Genomic DNA, 18,673 nt, shown 5'->3' with positions numbered 1-18,673 from the left:
TTCTTTTCTCTTTAAGAGAACTTCATTAGGCAGGTCGCTGTATACTTGTATCTGGGTGTTATTGAATAATAGAAAGCCTTTGGATTTTGCTTCGTTGATTATTTTCTTCCTGATGTTAGTATCTGGTACTTCAATAATGATATCTCTTGGCATATTTCTTTTTTTCTGCTGGCTTAAAGATCCGATGTGATAAGCTTTTGTTATGAGTTGGTTTGTGCCTTCCTTAATGCCCAGCAGCTTAGATAGCCAAGGTGTTAATGTTCTGATTATATTTTCATTTTCTATAAGAGACTCTTCAATCCCATGGAGCTTGAGATTTCTGTAATGAGCTGACACTTCCAGGTGAAGAATTCTTTCCTCCTGCTCTTCTAGTTTATTATATATTTCTCTTACGTCTCTTTGAGACATGATACTAAGTTCCATAGCACTTTCAGCTGTTTGATTTGTCTTTTGAAGTTCTAATTTGATTTCTGTTAATTGTGTAGATAGCGGTTGGATGAGCAGCGTCATTTGCTTGAGCAGGTTTTCTTCAAATTTTGCAAACTGTGCCTCGAGGGAGTGATTATTAATTTTTGCCGCTGCGTTTGTTTTTACAAGTTTCCCGTCGGCCATTTTGGATAGCTCAGTCTTGCTGCGTTCCTGAGGCATAGTTTGAGTTGTGCTGTAAAAGAGCTGCTGCTAATTTCTTGTCAATTTTGGATAGATCTTCTTTTCCCTCTGCGTCTGCTTTCTCAAATATATAATGCAGGGTAAGCAATATCATCTGTTTTCCGGGGTTTACAGGGAGGAAGGAGACGGAGATCGTTCAATGTGCGTCCATACCTGAAGGCTCCGACGCCATGCCCCCCCTCACCAGCCCTCTTTGCTGGTCTGCCATCACAAGCATTGTTCTGCTGCCAACCATGTTGGTCAGCCCTTGTCTCCCAATCCGCTGTCGTGAGCTGGCCCCATGCCCTGCTCACCCTTTTTGGATTGGTCCCAATGCCTCAAAACCACTGAACCTATAAAGTTGTGATGACACCCCTGATGCCCAGAAAGAGTGGTGGGTGGGTGGGAGAATGCCTGCTTCTGCTGATAACTCTTCAATAATGGTGCTAGCCAGGAAGAGGACATTGACTCTCCAGTCTCTTATGTCTTAGCTATGCGTCCCCCTCCTCCTTGTACCCAGTGCCAATACAGCCCACAGGTGAGTCTGCAAACTTCTTTTAAAAAAAGAAACAAAATGGAAATGCTTTCTCATCTCTAATGAGGGCAGGAGGACAAATGATTTTTTTGCTTCATAATTCCCCAACTGAACTAGATAACCATCCCATTTAGACACTGAATCAGTCTTTAGTAGAGAGATGCTGTGATTTATACCCCAAAGATGTCTGACAGCCAAACTTACTGTATTCGAAGGTCTCAATCAGATGCAAGTCAATCAGTTCGTATCAAACAGCCAAAAACATTTGCTGAACAGGTTGGCATCAGGTTTTCATGAAACTGTGTATACACAAAGATGCTGCCAATTTAAACTGATTGGTAGCCATTAGCATCTAGAAGTGGGCTTCTAATCTACTGTACCTCCTTAATAGGTGTATTTGGGGAATGCTGAAACATGATAAACTCCTGTTGCAGATCTGTAACAACAGGGACCTCAGGGACCTCTCTGCCCAGTTCTCCCCCCCTCTCTGCCCAGTTCTTCCCTCTGCCCGCGAGCAGGTCGACCAGCAGACCGCCTCGCAGGGCGGGGTTTTTTAGCTTGCGCAGGCATGACGTGTCTGGGTGCTAGCGCGAGGGTGAGGCAGTGTTCAAGGCCTCTGGGTGGCCCAGTCTTGAATCAGTTCCTCAGGGCCATGCAAAGCCCGCAGTTGAATCCAAGAAACGAGAAGCAGCCATATCTAGAAGAAAAGGGTTAACTGCGGAGTTTTTCCTTGACTGCTGGTCTAACAGCCAGGGGGAACAAGGATTCAAGTAGCAGGTGAATGCATTCACAGGCAACCTCGCAAGGAACAAAGAAAGAGATTAAGCAAAGTCTCAACAGCGTTTTTCCTGCCCTGAGAATGTGCACGGAACAGCAGAGAAGACCTCCTTTGCAGTTGGGCCAATAGATCCTAGTACACGAGTAACCAGAAGTATAGAAGGAACGCACATTTTCTAGGAAAGTACCTCTAAGTTACTTGGGAATGTCAGACCAACTCCTACAGATGGCTTTGTTCAGAGACCTTTGTTGAACAAAATGGAACAGTAGGGAGAGGCGTATACTCAGATTGAAGCTCGGCTGTATCAAATGGATTAACTAGCTGCGGTTGGGCAGATTCTAGAAGCAGATTCGGAAATCGCTCCAGTCTCAGACTCACTGCCAAAAAGTGGCTCCAGCTTAGCGAAGTCTCTTACGGAAAAAGGGCTACAGCGGAGGACATGCTAGATCAGATAAGTTCATAGCAAAATGAACTGAGATCTTATCCTTAGGAACAGACATACAAGATGGACTCATGTCTCATGGGCAGTGAGGCCAGGCCCAGAGCGGTGGGATCAGGAATTGGGTACAGGCAGAGAGCTGAGCCTGGGGCCAGGGGAGGCCCAAGCGGGTACCATCTGCTGGCCCACGAGGGAGCCAATCTCAGACGGGTTCCATGTGGCTTTTCACCTGTCTGCCACACTGCCAAGTGCCACCGCCGCAGGGGGTCGCCACAAGACTAGGTGCCACATTGACCATGTGTGGAAGGTTTGCCCGGGCCACCACCCACGGCAGGACTGCCTCAGAGGCCCCAGAACTCAGCGGCCCTTTCGGGGAGGAGCTGGTGGGAGCAGAGCCAGGGGGTGAGGGGGACAGATCACCAGCAGGGGGGGCAGGGCGCCACCAGGCCCAGGAAGAAAGTGAGACGATCGGCACGGGGGACTGGCGTTTGGTCGCCCGGACACCAGTCTCCCCGACGGTGCTGCAGCCTGGGCTGCAGCGTTACACCAACCGGGTGGCCACCACCTTGCTCTGGGGGGGGTCACCGAGGGCTTCAGGATCCCGTACATGGGCCCTTGGGTCACCAGAGAGGCGCCCAATCTCAAGTCCACGTGGGACATGCCGGGCGTGGCGGCAGCGAAGAGCGAAAAGGAGGAGCAGGCAGTGTGCATGGCGGGCCCATTTGGCATGCCCCCCGTGAACAACCGGAGAGTGACCCCGCTGGGGGTGGTCCCGGATAAGACACTGGGTTAATTCTGGGTGATTCACCACCCGTCGTACCCGACAGGAGCATCGGGAATGAAGCAGTGCCACCAGAACTTGGCACAGTACGCTATGCATCATTGGACCACGCTGTGAACCTGGGGCGGGCTTGCGGCTGGGGCCACAGATGGCCAAGTGCGTTATACTATGAGCTGTGCGGGGCCTGCACGGCCTTAGAGACCGTCAGCACATTCCTCGAGGGGGGTGCAGATAGACCTGGCATGCCCCGCCCCCCGTTCAGCCATCATGGCCAAGGGCCTGGGGCAGTCACTCGGGTTGGCCAGGGAGGGAGGCATACCACGGGCCCAAGTGAAGACTGAAGCCCCTACTACTGGCTTGTCCTCTTTGGGGGATGGAAATTGACTCGGGGCCAGTAACCTGCAGGCTGCCCCCCCCGAATATCAGAATGGCCTGCAAGTCAAGGTCGGATCGGTGCTCCAAGCCAGGAGGACAACATGCGCCCGGCTGGCCAGAGCAACAGTCGGAGTAACAGCACCACAGTACCACATTAGGATAACAAAGCACCTGTAGACGGACCTGCGGGCCTGGGACACCTTCTTGCAAGAATACAACGGTGGCTGGGTGGCAGGACCCCCCCCCCGATACGGGGGCATCCCTGCGGGTGCACTCAGACGCAACGGGGGGCCCGCGGCCTGGCGGGGAGATGGCATCCCCTGGTGCTTTGTGTTCCTGGAGGTCTTTCCCATCGTGGTGGCAATGGAGCTCTGGGCGGAGCAGTTCAACAGCAAGAAGGTCCTCCTTTGGTGGCGGCAGTCAAGCAGTGGCGCGAGTCGTGAGCAGGCAGACGTCACACTAAGAGCAAGTTTTGCGCCTGGTGTGCAGGTTGGTCCGTCGGTGTTTGCGGAACAACATCGTGCTGGAGCTCGTCATATACCCGGAATAGACAACAACATAATGGACGCCCTTTCTCGCTCTCAGGAGGACAGGTTTCTAGGGAAGGCACCAGGCGCAGAGCGACATCCAGATCCCTGCCTGGTGGAGCTTGAAGCCTGGAAGCACCGGATATGGCAGGAAGGGCAGAATTCACTGGCGCCTACGGCCAGGCGGGCTTGCGGGGCTGCGATCGCAGCTCTCACGACACTCCGCTTGGATGGGCCCGGCTGGGCAGGAGGGGATGTGCTGGCAGAGGCTCCGTGGGAATATCTGGCGCCGATGGTGAGGCCAGATATGCACCCAAGACCATCAAGTTGCACCCGGCAGCTATCTAGTTCTTTTGCAAGGCAATGGGGAAGGCAGACCTGACAGGCAGTTCCTGGCCCGCAGGGCCATGGTGGGTAGGGCCCACCAGGAGCCACCTCGCAAGGACACCCAGTGGCCCATCACAGCTTGCATCTCGCAGGTGAATGGGATATGCCATTCCCCCTTGAAAGGCACATTGTTGAGGCGGCCTTCAGCCTCACGCCCTACGGGGCCTTCCGCGTTAGCGAAGGGGCAGCAACTGCATTTGGGGATCAGTCCACCAGGGCATCTGCGCGGGCGGATATCTTGATCTAGGGCACACTACAAAGCAGGGTCCGGCAGTCCAAGTCCAATCAGCTGGGGCGCGGAGCGATGGCGCCCCCATGCAGTGGGGCAGGGGGGGCCCTTGCCAGTGCGGGCGGTCCGGGCTTACCTGGACAGGCGCCCAGCCATCACAGGCCAGCCGGCCAGTCACGAGGTCCAATTCGCAGCGTCATGCGAGCCAGAATACGAGAGGCGGGCTTCCAGCCGGGTGCATACAGGTCCCATGCATATCGCACAGGAGCGGCAACCATGGCAGCTGAGGTGGGCCTGTCCTCTGGCATAATAAGGCGTGAGGGCAGGTGGCTGGCCACAGTCTATCTGGGTGATGGCAGGAAAGAGAGTTCTAACGTTATGTGATTCAGTTGCAGGCATGGCACCCCTACCGCGAAGAGGCTGCTTGAATGCTGGATGACTGGAGTGACAGCGAGAGCAGCGCAGGCGGGGGGATGAGAGTGGGCCCCCTGGAGGGCCCTGGCGGAGATCACCAGGGCCGTTGTGCCAGTCGCCTTTGGGGGCCAGGGAGGAATTTTTCTCGCAAGGGGCCAGATTGGCCGAGGCCACTTGGGGTTTTCGCCTCCCTCTGGTCATCGAAGTCGGGGCCCCCTGGGGGTAAGTGGTGGCTCCATCTTTCTGGTTACAGCAGCTGGAGCGTTGGTGGGGAGGCGGGCCCCTGGCCTGCCTCCAGTGGCGGTTTTTGAGGCATTGGGCTGGATCCCAACAGGGTGAGCGGGCCTGTGAGCTGCTCACCCCGATGGAAGTGGAGGCAAGGGTCGCCAGGCGGAGCCGGCGACGGGACGGCATGTGTCGAGGTGCCAGCGGGAGGCTGGTGGGTGATGCATCGGTTCGGCAGTGAGGCCTACGATGCCAACGGGGATCCAGCCCAGATGCCAGGCCAATGCTCCATATAACTGTAATCAATAAAGTTGCAGCCATTTCTAACCCACACAAGTGTCTGGTGTGTTTATTGAATCTGCAACACAATCCGAGATAGCCCCTAGGTGGCAAAAGGAAGCGGCTGACTCACCAGCAAGCTGGGTTGCCACCTGAGGCCGGACAGAGTGGAGGCAGGATGAAGAATGGAGGCGGAGTGTCCATCCCGCGAGGGTCCAACCGCATGGTCAGCGCCATTGCTGCTCGAGCATCTGCAGGATCAACATGCACCCTCCCACCCTCTGCATTTTCAGAGCTTTTGAGGGGGCTCTGTCACAACTTTATGGGTTGGTGGTTTTTGAGGCATTGGGCTGGATCCCAACAGGGTGAGCAGGCCTGCGAGCTGCTCACCCTGACAGATCTGGAGGCAAGGGTCACCAGGCAGAGCCGATGAGGGACGGCATGTACCAAGGTGCCAGCGGGAGGCTGGCGGGTGATGCATCGGTTCAGCAGTGAGGCCTACAATGCCAAAGGGGATCCAGCCCAGATGCCAGGCCAATGCTCCATATAGCTGTAATCAATAAAGTTGTGGCCATTTCTAACCCACACAAGTGTCTGGTGTGTTTATTGAAGCTGCAATGCAGTCCGACATAGCCCCTAGGTGGCAACTCCTGAGCTGAGCAGCCTGAAATCCTGGGGCCGTCTCTGTGCTCAGAGCTGTGAATGAAGCTATTAAAAGGACACTAAGTTTAACCACCACTCATTTCTTTAAGATTTACGGGCATAATTATCTTTTGGGTTAAAACAGATTTTCTCCAAGATAATGATGGGTCTCCTTGAGTCAGAGAAGCCTTTTTTCTGGAATTATAAAAAGCTATTTGAAAAATAGCAAAAAGCTTAAATTTTTGAGTTGGAAAGGGGGACAATAAACTTGCAAAGATTTTTTATTTCTAATTTTATTTGTGACAAAAGTGTGCCTGTGATAAATTTGCCAGTTTAAAAGAACAGACTGCAGTGTAAATAGTTTTTTGTTTATTCTAAAGGACTGCTGTTAATTGGAGGATTCTGCACAACAAAAGAGAAACTATGAGACTGAGAATTCAGTAGTTACAATGATGAGATATGAAGCTGGAGAAAGTTAAAAATAAAACTAGCTGGACTGTAATATTTTAAACTTGGAGGCTCTTCTACCTGATAATGGCTAATACAAGAAAGAGCTCAGGTTGAAGGGGATCATTTTGATGTAATTGTAGAGAAAATAGTTTCAATGGATTTGATTCAGAAATTGTTTCAGCAAATGGAGGATACGATGGAAAATTTGGGGAAGGATCTAGGGGGAAAATGGAAGATTTTGAAAAAAATATGGATCAAAGGATTATAAAAGTTAGAGATGAAATGACAGATCAAGTTTAAAGATTAGAAAATTCTATGATGCAAGTATCTGGAGAAGTAAGCCAAATTAGTGAAAGGGTAGTGGTCCTGGAGAAATTAATTTAAATAAGGCACGGATATGAGAGTGGTTTGAGATGCAAGTAAAGTGTTTATTAGAGGTTATTTGATAGAACACAATGCTCAACTTAAGAGAAAGGATCAGGAGAAAAAACAAAATATTTTGGATGAGATAAAAAGAATGAAAGAAATCTCCAGGAAATATAAATATTTCTCAACAAATTAAGATTTTACAGCAACAATTATCCATGTTAACGTTAATAGAAATTGAAATAAAATTGAATTATGTTAACCAAAGAACTTTTGAGTTTGCAAATAAACTAGAGAAATGGTTGGCATATAAAGTGAGAAAGCAGAGAGAAAAGAAAATGATATTGAAAATACAAGAGAGAGAGATTGTATTAACAGATATGATGGCTATACAAAAAGAATGTTATCAGTACTATTCTAATTTATATAAGAGTTGTGATATACCAGTGGAAAAATAGATAAATATATTAGAAAGCAGAATTTACCCAGGATTAAAGAACAACAAAGACAAATTATAAATGGCCCTATAACAATGTCAGAACAGTATCTGATATTTTGGAATATTTGGAAAAACATAATGAAAAACAAGCCACATTGATATTTTTAGATGCAGAGAAGGCTTTTGATAATTTAAACTGGAAATTTTTGTCTAAAGTCTTGGGAATATATGGATTTTGGAGAAAAATTGATAAAATGGGTTAAATCGATGTATACATCTCAGACATCATAAATAATTGTTAATGGAGAGCTGACTAAACCATGTGGAATACAAAGAGGTACAAGATAAGGTCGCCCACTGTTACCTCTTTTCTTTATTCTTGTTCTTGTAGTATTGGATAGGGATATAAGACAAGATGAAAGACCTGGAGGGCTGCCTGAAGGATAAAAAGGAGCATTATACATTATGGGCTTTTGCTGATGCTTTGTGCTGGTTTTGGAAGATCTAAAAGGTACTGAAAACTTAATAGTGAAATTGAAAGAATTTGGTGCAGTAACAAGTTTTAAGGTTAATAAATGGAAGTCTAAGATGTTAACCAAAAATAAGAAAATATAGGACCAAATGAAATTGGAAAACAAAACTGGTTTTAAAATTAAGAAAAGGTAAAATACTTGGGTATTACTTTGACAAATATGAATTATATGTTATTTCAAAATAATTATATTAAGATCTGGAATGAAATTAAAATAGATTTGGTAAGATGGGACAAAATTCAATTATCGCTTTTGGGAAGAATACCTACAATTAAGATGAATGTTTTTCCCTGAATGTTATTCTTATTTCAGACTATTCCAGTTTTGACAATGGGAGCAGCATTCAGACAATGGCAGAAAGATATATCTAGATTTATATGGCAAGGGGAAAAAACAAGGGTTAAATTTAAGATATTGCTGGATGCAAAAGAAGAGGATTTGAAACTACCAGATTTGAAATTATATTTTGCTGCCAGTTGCTTTGTATGGATGAAAGAATGGATCTTGTTAAAAAACAAAAGATTACTGGATTTAGAAGTACGTGACTTCAGATTTGGATGGCATGGTTATCTGTGGTATGATAAAGCTAAGGTTAATGCAGAATTCAATAACCACTACATTAGACATGCCATTCTGAGAATATGGAATAAATATAAACGTAGGGTCTGCCTGAAAATACTCTTGTGGCTATTACCACAAGAAGCTCATTTTAGAAGGGAAATGGCAAGTATATTTAAATGGTTAACATATTGAGATACGTTAGAATTTCCACAAAGTGAAGTTAAAATAAAATCAAGAAAATATTTATTAACAGAGGGACACACTTGTCAATGGTTTTCTTATATGTACATTTTGGAAAGGCTTAAAATAGACAGTATGATTCTGAGCAACGTAAGACTGAATTTGAGATGGCTTTATATAGAAACGATGAACATATTATTGCTAAAATGTATAAACTCTTGTTGAAATTTGAGACAGAGTAAGAGCAAGTGAAGGCACGTATGATTAAATGGGGCAAAATTTTTGGATACGACATATTAATGGATATTCAATTGGAAAGAAGTTGTGGAATTTTGTTTTTAGATATGATTACAGCAGAGAGACTATTACATGCACAAAATTGGAAGAGTCCAACACCGCCTGCAATAGAGGAATGGTGGATAAAGGAATTTGCAATGATGGCAAAACTTCATTGATTAAAAAGAAGACAATAAGTTTGTGTATTGTTTATTGTTGAATGGAAACCCTTTTTAGACTTTATACTTGATATAGACAATAGTGATTTGATGATTTGTGGATTTATGGACTAAGGAATTTGGACATTAGAAAAGAGAGCCTTTATCTTCAACATAGACTAAGGCCCTTTTCGCACTTATGGTTTAAACCGCGATTTATGAGCATTCGTCCCGATCGCAGTGGCTTCGGCATTGCACCTGTTCATTTCACACTGTCCACTGAAATTTCGATTTGGTGTCTGTGCTTCATTTCAAAACCTTGGTGCAATTTTGGGCTTTTGGGGCCTTGCAATTCATGTCACACTTTTTTAAAAAAAATTGAGCATGTGTAGTAATGTTGCAATGTTGGAACCCTTCCCCCCTTTTTGCTGATTGGGCTGTCCCCTGCCCACTGGAGAGGCAACTGGTGGCAGAGTTCTGGGGGAAAACATGTACCACTCTCATTTTTTTAAATCAAGCCAGGAAAGGGTTAAAATGCTGCCGATTCATCTCCTCCCAGGAAGCAGAGGCTTGTTTCCAAAGGGCTGTGCAAAGTGCTTGGGTTTTTTCCCCCTCTTTGGCAAAGTCTGAAACATGCCTGTGAGGGAGGGAAAAGCAGCCATTTAATCCTTTCCTGGCTTTTAAAGCCAGGAAGAAAGTGCAGGAAGTGCAGGAAGTTGCAATACATTCTTGTCTTAAAAAAAAAAGAAAGTGTGTGTATACCCTAAGGGAGGAAGGAGAAAGCAGCTATTTAACACTTTCCTTGATTTTAAAGCCAGGAAGAAAGTGCAGGAACATTACAACATTGCAACCCATTCTTGTCTTTAAAAAAAAAAGAATGTGTGTGCATACCCTAAGGGAGGAAGGAGAAAGCAGCTATTTAACACTTTCCTTGATTTTGAAGCCAGGAAGAAAGTGCAGGAACATTACAACGTTGCAACCCATTCTTGTCTTTTTTAAAAAAAAGAATGTGTGTGCATACCCTAAGGGAGGAAGGAGAAAGCAGCTACTTAACACTTTCCTTGATTTTAAAGCTAGCTTAGGAATCATTTCTGGCTTTTGAAAAAAAATAAAACAGCATGCACAACAGGAGGATGGAAACCAATGAAGAAGCAGCCTTATGACCCTCAGCTTGCTTTACTAAAAAAAAATGGTGGACAAGGAGTTCAGAGAGCTGAGGAGGGTGGGAGTGGTTAATTCTGCACAAACCAATCAGCTCCCAGGGAAAAGGAGAGGGGGGGGAGAGAAGCAAAAAGGGGGCAAAAGTGTTCACATTAGCAAAATGCGGGCCAGCTGCCAGTCGGCAGCGAACTTAAAAAAACATCGGGGTATGTCCACAGGGGGAAAAATTGGGGATACAGCAGACAAAAAGCGGGACTGCATCCCATGACTGCTTTTAAGTGTGAAAACCTTGCAAACATGGGATGTGGAACAGGTACAAATGCGCTCTAAAAACCGAGTGCGAAATGTACCTAAGAGAAAAATCGAAAATTTTTGTCGAGGAGAAAATCAGAAGCCTTCTATAGTTCTTTCTTTTTTTTGTCTTTTTCTTTTTTGTCAGTATGTTCTGTTACTTGTATTTGTTTTTAGCAAAATTTTGGTTACTTTTTGTGTAACTGAGCTGCTTTCGAATACCCCCTTGCTATATTTGGGGAAGGCTGAAACACAACAAAGTGAAGACATTCAATGTCTCTGTTCAGCAAGTATTCACATGCTGAGAATGCACATGCATGAAAAGCCAATTGCACTGTATGGTTAAAAAGGAATAAAATGAAGCAACCTGTCAAAGACCAATGAACAGACGTGACATTCTATCAAACTGATCATTGAAAAACCAGGTCATTGCTCATTATAAGGGGTGCATGAGGTGCAAGTTCATTGCATGGGATGCAAGCTAAACTGGTAGCTGTTCAAACACTCCTTATCTCTACCTAAAATTTATGCCTTTCTCTGGCCAACCAAACCAACTGTACCAAGATAATACATGCCAGCAATTTTCTGCACACATTTGTTTTTGCAACATCATGAAGATGTTGGGGTTCTCCCCACCACTGCACCTTGTTAATTTGTTTTATTATTTGTATATTGATTTTAGTTTTTGTTTTTATCGATTTTAACTGTTCACCGCCCAGAGCCCCTGGGGATGGGCGATATATAAATTGAAATAAATAAATAAATAAATAAAATAAATGCACAGCAATATTATCAGGAATGACACATTTTGACCAGGGGATTGCCAACTCCAATAACAACATGTTCAAAAAATTAGAATAACCAAGTGGTTAGTCTTTGTGGAATATTACATTTAATTATAAAATGAGTGTCTTGCCCAATTATAAGGCCGAACATCACTACACAAGAGATGTGAAAAATGGAAACCCCAGCTGTCACCCCTCACTTTCTTTTGTTATAATCTTGCCAGCTATAATTCTTAACCTTTTTGGATTGACTCTTGGGAAATCAGCAGCCACTCTGAAGCTTTCAGTTACATTCAGTTGCATTTCAAAATTTAGTTTTGGAGCAGCTGCTTGGTTTAAAGTGAACTGAATTTATGTTCAAGGAAAATACTGTTTCTACCTGAGTTGGCCCCTATGCTACATCAAAAAAAGACATTAGCAGGTTCCTTATACATTGGCATTGGGTTTTCACGAAACTGTGCATACACAAAGGTGCTGCTAATACAGACTGATTGGTGGCCATTAGCATCTAGGAGTGGGCTTCTAATCTACCCTACCTCCCCAATCACTGTGGGGAGTGCTGAAATATAGTATTTATTTATTTATTTATTTATTTATTTATTTATTTATTTATTCAATTTAGTAAACTCCTGTTGTGAAGGCTGAAGCATGGCAAACCCACCAGATGGTTCAGATCTATAACACTGCAGTATTTCAACATTCTCCAAACATAGCGATTGAGGGGAGCCCTCTTCTGGACAGCACAAATCACTACATCCAGGCTTTTTATTGTGCCATGTTTTGTAGTCAGTTGGACCACCATGGTCAATTCAGCAGCAAAAACAGGGTGGAAAGCAAGATAATGCAGAAGCTGAAACATAACCCATAAAGCTATCCAAGTTTTCTTGGTTGGGTAAAACAAACAAAATACATCTCCACATTTTAAAGTATTTGATACTGCAATAAAATAATACTGAGCAATATGTGCCTCAATTTCTCTCTTTGGAAACAAAAATCTTGTTCCTATGAAAATTTACTTTAGCAATATGGCCAGTTCTCTCAACAAATATGGCCAGACCAAAGAATCCAAGCTGTGACATTATCTGGTTCCATGAGAAATGTGCAGGTCATTTTAAATCAAAGTTTCTGGTACCGAAGAGTTCAAGTCATCATGGACTTCAGAAAATTTTCCAATCATGTGTTTTCCAGAAAATGCCATTGTCTTGCACATGTCTTTAAGATGACAATATCATGGTAAATAAGCAAGTGGAATTCATCTTTCAAGTCCTATTGAAATGACTAAGAATTACTGTAAAGTACCACAATATCTGGTGCTTTTAATAACTTTTTCCATTGGATAAGCTTTTTCAGAAAGTGGTTATCTAAGGCCAGTTACTGCATTACAAGTGTGGTCTGGTTATTGCTTAAAAAAAAGCTCTGTCCTCAGCATTCTTCCTGGGTGCAGCTGGGGCAACAATCTGGAAACTTCTCAAAACATGAGTCTATCACAGTTAATAAACCCTCCTATTAACAACATTAATGTTAGCATATTGGTATGGGGCATACTGCTCCTGTAAATAAGAACTGGCCCTTCTCACAAGGTACATGTTCTTGGTATGGTAATTTTCATACATGAAAACAAATATTAGTAATCCACTCTTACCTCTGAGTCTTTTCAGTCTCTGTTCCCTCCTCCTCCTCCTCACAACCAGTAGAAGCACAAAAAGCAGCAAGACCCCAACCAAGATACAGGAAATGGTCACCAGCATCTTTAGCCCTTCATTGGTTGCCAGACCTTCCTCACTTTGGACAACTGACTTAATGAGTGGAGGGATTGTACCTGGAAACAGTGTCATGACATTAGATGCCTATCAATGAAGAGAAAAGGTTGGTTTTTAAGTGACTACAGTGTCCAGAAGCTCACCTGTATGTCCCTAAGAGGTTCATTTAAGGTGATATCCTAAGCAGAATTACACCCTTCCAAGTCCATTGACTTCAATGACCTCAGAAGGATGTAATTTGGCTTAAGATTGCATTAGTTAGTGAAGCTTCATCAGTCATACTAAAGTTGAATGGGAGTATTTTAAGGCAGCCCTGCTAACTTTACCAGTTTGAGTTCAAGGCTAAACTATTTATGTTTTATCCTCATGTTCTGGTGCTGTTTTGTTTGTTTGAATGTGATTCTACACAATCAACTATTTTTATTCTGATTCACTTATTTTAACGTCTGACATTTCCTTTATTCATGTACATTTCACTTTCATTTTTCAAAACAATGTTAATAATGCAAATAAAACCAGCTTTCTGAGAACTGAGCTTGTGAGATCAGGGGAATGGACTTTGCAAGACACATTGATCAAAATAACAGGCATGCAAAAAGCAGATATAGAACTCAAGTTGCAAAAAATCAGTTCTGTTAAGTTCAATTAGCAGTAGAGCTGACTCTACCATGTGAGTGCTGAAGAAAATGGAACCTCCATGTACAGAGGAAAGGTAACTCTGAATACCAGATACCACCCTCAAACTACACAGTGGTCATAACTAGAGATGGGCATAAACTGGAAAAAAATCGAACCATGTGGTTTGTGGTTCATCAAATTTCATGAACCACGAACCATGAACTTTCACGAACCTGCTCCTGGTTTGCGAACTGGTTCGTGAAAATGTCACATCCAGGTCCAAAAATTGTCACTTCCGGGTCAGCAGAAGGTCACTTCCGGGTCAGCAGAATGTCTGCAGGAAGTCCATCCCCTGTTGCCTAGGAAACTGATTGATTGGCACCAGGCTGTCTGCAGTGACGAACCAAAAATGAACCAAACGAACCAGCCTAAAAGTTCATGGCAGTTTGTCAGAAATGGGATCTGACGAACCATGGTTCACAAACCACGAACCAGCCTGGTTCATGCTTCATTTTGGTTCGTATTTCGGTTCGGTTAGCCATAACCTTCATAAATGATAGTTGCAGGTGGGTAGCCATGTTGGTCTGCAGTAGAATAGTAAAGAGTCCAGTAGCACCTTTAAGACTAACCAACTTACTGTAGCATAAGCTTTCGAGAACCACAGTTCTCTTTGTCAAATGCAGTAGAACAGTAAGACCTGAGTCCAGCAGCACCTTAAAGACCAACAAGATTTTCAGGGTATAAGCTTTCAAGAATCGAAGCTTCATTCTTCAGATATTGCAGCACTGCAAAAGCTTATATCTTGAAAATCTTATTGGTCTTTAAGGTGTCACTGGACTCAAATCTTGCTCTTCATGAATGAACTGCTCATGAATGAATCTTTGGGCATCAAACTGGCCAATGCTTCAAACACTCAAATGGATGGATTAAACAGAACTTTGATCTGGTCCAGTAGGACAATTCTTATGTTCTTAAACACACTTGGGAACTGGAACTAACATCATCCCAGAGGTAATAATCAAGAATCTAGTGTGTTCTCAGAGGCAGCTGTACTCTCCAGAGACTGGAATTGGTCCAGGGCCAAGCAAACTAACCCCTTGTGAGTGGTGAAGCTCCATAATAAAGCGAATGGCACCAAGCAGTAATGACCATGTGTTAGCCATAGCTCTGACACTGATTCAAAAATCACACAAAGAGATATAAATGAAAATAAGCTCCCTCTCTTACACCTCTAACTTCTTCTCTTTTCTTTATGAATTAAGCTATGGGCAAGCATTTTATCATATCTTTGAAAAAGTTGGTAGATTAGCCAGGTGCCAGCTAAAAAGCTTCAGGTACTTGACTAAGAACCCCAAACTGGAATCCATCGTAAAAATGGCCTCTTTTATTTCTCGGGGTATTAATAGGTAAACTCATAACTGATGGGGCATAAACAAATGGAGTGAACAAATCACAGTTTCCAGTTGGAAAATACTAAAGGATTTCTGTTTTGCATAGCTACTAAGTCAACTGTTTTATAACAAAGAATACCTTGAATATGTGTTTGATCTCAAACAGAACATCAAGTATTATTAGCTCACAAAACTGAGAAGCAGGCTGAAATGTTTGAGGAAGGAGTGACATGGTTAGTTACATAAGACCGAGATTATTTATTTAGTATTGCTTTTTCCAGTGCTGACTCTAGAAAGGCATGTAAAAACAATGTCTGTCTTAAACCAGAGGATTAGGGTCTAATGACACGTTAGAGACCAACAAGATTTTTAGCATGTAAGCATTTGAGTATAAATTTTTGAGAGTCAAAGTTCCTGCTGTTCTACCTCAGTCCAGCATGGCTACCCTACCTGAAACTATCTTAAGCCAAACAGAAAGAGAAACAACCAGAAGACTCTCACGACTGGCAAAAGGCATCTCATTTCTCCCTCCCCCACTATTTTCTCTTTTCCTTCCCTGAAAGCCCCTGCAGACTCCCCTCTTCTTCTGCCTCCTTCCCTTCTCCCTATCCTCCAGCTGGTCTACTCTTATCTGTGCCCCCCCAGCCCATCTTCAGCTTTCCTTCCTTTCCTCTCTCTGCCCAGGAAAACTCTGGCCAAGTTAGGTTAGGCTGAGAGTGTGTGAATGGATCCAAATCTGAAACTTTCAATGGGTGGACACTGTTGAATAGTAGCAAGCCTCCAGTCTTGGTCATACTAATCACGTGGTAGCAAGCAAGTCACTCAGAGGTTGTTGCCAGGCCTGACCTCAATGAGTCTTCCCTCAAAGGACAAAGTAACCCTTGAAAGGGCTCTCTCCTTGCCTTTTAATGACAGAAACCAAAGCTTGAAGGCCAGCAATACTGTTGTGGTTACCTATAAGCCCCCATAAAGGGCACTGCAGAAGGCATTAGTTTCTTAGAGCTCCAGATGCTGCTTCTATTGTGGGGGGGGGGGAGGAGAGGTAACTTACCAATGAATTTTAAAAATAAAATTACAAATTTTTCTGCAAAACCAGGGCTTCTTTCAGGTTCACAGAAGGCTCTGTCTTATTTTGTTCATGGTTTCAGTTTCTAGATTTAAGTACACACAGATTTGGCCATGTTGAGAATTAGATATATTGATGAATTTGAAATCCTACAAACAAGGGTGGATTAGCCACTGGGCAAGTCTCAGTGAGTCAATGGGGGGGGGGGGCTGCCTCTGCCAGTGTGACCCCAACCCCAAGGCACCTCCTGTGTGCGGGAGTGGACGTTGCCATAGCTGTGGTTTGGTGGTCCCCACCCTGCACAATGCAGATAGATATGATGTGGACAGAAGCCACCACAGCCACAAGTTGGTGGCCCCTGTTGCACATAATGTGAGTAGCTGCAAGCTGACTGGACTGTAGTTAACCTGCTCCTTCCCTCCCACTCCCTGTCAAGGCACCAAGGTTGCAGATTGGGGTCAAGGCACCAAGGCAGATTGGGGGCAGAGCCCTTTCCAGGGCTGTTTTTAGCTCCCAGTCTGCCCTTCTTTGAAAATATTAATGCAAAGCAAAAGTTCTAGTATTAGACTGTTTCTTCATGCTCTTAAAGGGACAGCTCACTCACTGAATGCTTGTGACTTTTCCCAGGAATCCACATGGCTCCATTTGCAAAATGGCTGTGGGCTGTTTTGCTTCCATGCAGAAAGTGCTCCCAGAAAAGGCACCAAAAACATGGAAGCCAAATGGAAGCCAAATGACCTACAGCCATTTTGCAAATGGAGTTGTGTAGATTCCTGGGGGAAAGCTGCCAGCATTCAGGGAGTGGGCCATCCCTTTAAGAGCATGTGGAAATAGCCTTAATCTTCTCAGTGATCTAGATTTCAACAAAAGATGGGAAGTAGGAAGTGACTGGGATTCTGCAGTTACTTTTGAAAGTGAAATAAATAAATATGAAACACCTGAAAAAAGAGAAGCAGGGATTTACAGCAGCATATGCAGACTCACATTACCAGTCTCCAATGCCTGTTCATTCTCCAGAGCACCCTTTCTTTCCTAACACTCTCAGTCCTCAAAATGAATATTTACACTGGTGACAAGGATCTCTGAGTGTGTGTTTGTCTGCACACACAATACTCACACCTCTTATGCTGGTACATAGAGAGGTGCCTAGTGAATGGAAATACATCCTCCTGTGACATGAGAGCCACCCATTACACAAAACAAGCTATAAAACTTCATTGCAAATCCTGACCATAAGAAAGTGTGTCATAAATTTCTACAGCCCCTTGTGAAATTTTCCATGTGGCCAGAGGCAGATGGAACTTCAGATTGTAAATGCCTTTACTGTTTTATCATCTAGTTGTTACAGATGCCGTATTGTCACACAGTCAATTAAATTGTACTTAGAGTACATTATATGAAATTAAATTATTTATGATCATTCTTCATTAAACACAAATGAAAGTACTTACTCCCATCATAGTTGAGCGTTGCAAATTTGGCCTGTTTCTCTGCACAGCCGGCACTATTACAGACCCTCATCTGTAGCTCGTACCAGGTTGCCTCCTGCAGGTCATACACGATGTATGATTTAGTAAGAGATGTCCGTTGAGCTGTTGTCCATACAGTGGTCCCAAATGGCCTGTATTCCAGGGTAAAGGAGGTGATTGGACAACCGCCATCATTCCAGCCAATAAGATTTAATCTTACTCGCGTGGTGTTAATACTGGCAAAAAGCTCTTGTTCTTTAGAAAACTGTGGTTCTACAAGAAAATATATATTTGAATTTAAAGAATTAGAATAAATAGATGGCATAACATAATGATGTCCAAAGATCTCAATTGAGGGATCTAACTTGGACCCCAATTTGCAACATGGGACCTTTTTAAAATCTTCACCCTTAGATATAATTTAAAATAGCCTCTTTTTAAATGTATCCTTTTCTCTTTTCCTTCCATATTTCTCCATTTCTTGCTTTTCCATGCCATCTTGCATTTTCTGAAGTGGGGATGATAGAATGGAGAAGAAGGGGATGGGACGATGCATCAGCAAATTGCTGCAGTAGGCAAACCTAGAGATTGTCAGATACACCTCCAGCATATCTGCCATGTGTTATGAATTTCGGGCTGCAGTGTATAGAGTACCTCTGAGAACATGCAGAGGGAACCTGTTTTGCTGCCTGGTTGCTAGCTGCTTATCTTGCAGGTGTTTTGGTTACCATTTCCAGGCTGGTCTGAGAACGTGGCCTTGAAGTTAATAACAACAACAACAACAACATTCAATTTATATACCGCCCTTCAGGACAACTTAATGCCTACTCAGAGCAGTTTACAAAGTATGTCATTATTATCCCCGCAACGTACATCCTGTGAGGTGGGTGGGGCTGAGAGAGCTCCAGAG

At 44.0% G+C, this 18,673-nt stretch overlaps 1 protein-coding gene across 1 annotated transcript in view; it reads right to left on the bottom strand.

Annotated features, from left to right (window-relative positions):
- The window catches only part of DSCAM (DS cell adhesion molecule), a 540,743-nt gene that overhangs the window by 69,328 nt on the left and 452,742 nt on the right, over window positions 1-18,673 (bottom strand). Inside the window, exons 24-25 of the mRNA XM_054973688.1 lie at window positions 17,746-18,036; window positions 13,102-13,278 (exon numbers count right to left, since the gene is read on the bottom strand). Coding sequence (XP_054829663.1) covers window positions 13,102-13,278; window positions 17,746-18,036 — 468 coding nt within the window. The remainder of the gene's footprint in view (window positions 1-13,101; window positions 13,279-17,745; window positions 18,037-18,673) is intronic.

The sequence above is a fragment of the Eublepharis macularius genome, chromosome 3, assembly GCF_028583425.1.
Source record: "Eublepharis macularius isolate TG4126 chromosome 3, MPM_Emac_v1.0, whole genome shotgun sequence".
In the NCBI taxonomy this organism is placed as follows: Eukaryota; Metazoa; Chordata; class Lepidosauria; order Squamata; family Eublepharidae; genus Eublepharis; species Eublepharis macularius.
Note: the sequence above shows the minus strand (reverse complement) of the source record. Positions and strands in the feature narration are given on the sequence as shown.